This window comes from Euprymna scolopes, chromosome 31 (assembly GCF_053919585.1).
Source record: "Euprymna scolopes isolate OS-2025 chromosome 31, ASM5391958v1, whole genome shotgun sequence".
In the NCBI taxonomy this organism is placed as follows: domain Eukaryota; kingdom Metazoa; phylum Mollusca; class Cephalopoda; order Sepiida; family Sepiolidae; genus Euprymna; species Euprymna scolopes.
The window spans coordinates 16,351,595-16,353,733 of NC_136512.1; the positions used below are offsets into that span (position 1 = coordinate 16,351,595).

At 36.0% G+C, this 2,139-nt stretch overlaps 1 protein-coding gene across 1 annotated transcript; it reads left to right on the forward strand.

Moving 5' to 3' along the window:
- Positions 1-204: 204 nt before the first annotated feature.
- Positions 205-1,310, forward strand: LOC145255503 (cation-dependent mannose-6-phosphate receptor-like; the record flags this gene model as incomplete). The annotated part of the gene is made up of 1 exon (XM_080113964.1): positions 205-1,310. A coding segment is annotated over one exon (603 nt), but the record flags the coding sequence as incomplete, so codon positions are not given.
- Positions 1,311-2,139: the final 829 nt, after the last annotated feature.

A 2,139-nucleotide genomic window follows, 5' to 3' on the forward strand; every position in this document is an offset into this window, starting at 1 on the left:
ACCACTAAACTAAGGGGGAATTGTTTTATTTGACACCGGTTGTTATTTTAGTTTTACAAGGGAATTTCCAAAATGAGCGACCAGAGGAGCTTGTTGATTTTGCTGTCGGTCTTGAGTGGATATTTATTTTGTCAAACTTTGGCTGAAACATGTAACATGTCGAGTCCTTGTTCGTGTAATTTCAGCAACTGGCAATTGGATTAATCTCCGCTGATTGCTTCAACGAAGACTTCAGAGCCAACTTTTACAACTCATGCTGAAAAGGATATTTACAACTATAATCCGTGCAAGCCATTTCTGTCCAAAGCAACTGGTTGTATCAATAATACAGATTTAGCAGTGAATCGTATTAATAAGGATGGAATGTGTGAAGTTGTTGGAATTCAAACAGGCGTCGTATTCAAAGGAGATATTTCAACAGCAGAAGGAATATATTTGGAGTACACCAATGGAGACGTTCTGCCAAAAAGTTCTGCCAAAGTCTTCCTAAAGTGCAGTGATGATGAAGCTTTCAAATTTGTCAAACAGGAATCGACGAGTCCCCTCGTATATGTTTTCACATTGGAAACTGTTTATGTTTGCCGACACAATTTAAGTACTGGCTCTATTTTGCTTATACTTGTTACAGTCGCTGTAACACTCTATCTAATTGGTGGATTCCTCTTCAAACATTTCTACCTCCATGCACAAGGTGTCGAGATTATTCTCCATTATTCTTTCTGGAGTGATTTCCCCTTATTAGTTCGGGATGGTTGTTACTTTGCTCTCCGTGGCTGCCAGGGTCCATCAACTTATGAAAGAATCTGAACATTTCTACTTGCCAACAACTACTTCTACCAACTCTTCTGCTCTTCACTTCACTTCACTATGTTGGATTTTTTTTTTTATTATTTATGAGGAATTTTCGTTTCTACCTTTCGTGCATATTTGTCTATTTTATAACAAAAAAATGTACCTATTTATCTGTGCACGCATGAAGATATGAAAATTAACGTTTTATTTAAAATTTTAAGTAAATTTTGGAAGTTTCTAAAGTTTAACTTTTGTGTTTCAGTGGATGTATATTTTGTAATAATGGTTAAAAGTTAGGGGGATAACAATCTGACGTAACAAAAATGGAGATAAAGTAAGTAACAACGTGATTCTGTTGATTCATTTAACCCTTATCCCCGAGTGGCTTCCGGGCCTTGATAAGTGATGACTTCCATGTAAAAAAAAAAAAAAATTATAACTACCAAAAACTATTAAAGTACATTTCGTTCCTATATCGCATTTCACAATTTTAAGTTTCCACGTGACGTCAGCATCGGTCGGCTATTCAGCCTATATTGCCCTACTCGTTATTATAGTCGTCTACACCATCTAAAAGATTCAATATGAATAAACACAACAAAAAAACAATCAAACATGCAAGATTATCAAAGTTTTAGTATTGCATAACTTTTTCAATTAATTTTTTTTTTTTTTTTTTTGCCGAAATAGATATTTGCAGTTTGCGCAACTCTCAAGTCAATAACATTTTTTTTCTGACACCGAAATCCCTAAACATGATTATGTGATTTCTTGTGTGTAAAACTAGTTTATTGATATTTTTTTCTGCTTCTCAGACAGGCGCCCGTGGGCTTCTTTTCGTTCGTTAATTCCGGGGGGGGGGGAGACAGAAGGCATAAAATAAACACGTAAAGATAACGCATGTATCAAAGTAAAGGGGGCGGATCTGCACTTAACCTCCTCCTCTTCCTCCTCCTCTATTATGAAGTATAAAAATCAATCTAATTTGTTGTGAGTTTGTTTTTGTTTTGTTTTGTTTTTGTTTTTGTTTTTTTTTTGTTCTTGTTTTTTTTCTTCACAGACGCCGTGCGGCAGGAAGTTCACTTCGCCTGTGAAGATACAGGAAGCTGCATTTCGCAGTATTGATTGGAAAGATATAGTTAAACACCATTAAAAATATAAATAATAATAATAATAATAATAATAATAATCCATCCTCTCTTTCTTCCTTTCCCTCTCCCTCTCCCTCTCCCTTACCTACCCCCCTCAAATAAAAAACTGGTACGAGCATGACTGGCATTGCACCAAATAGTCGAAGGATCAAGGAGGATGGAAAGACCGAGGAGAGAAAGCACTAACCAGACCTCC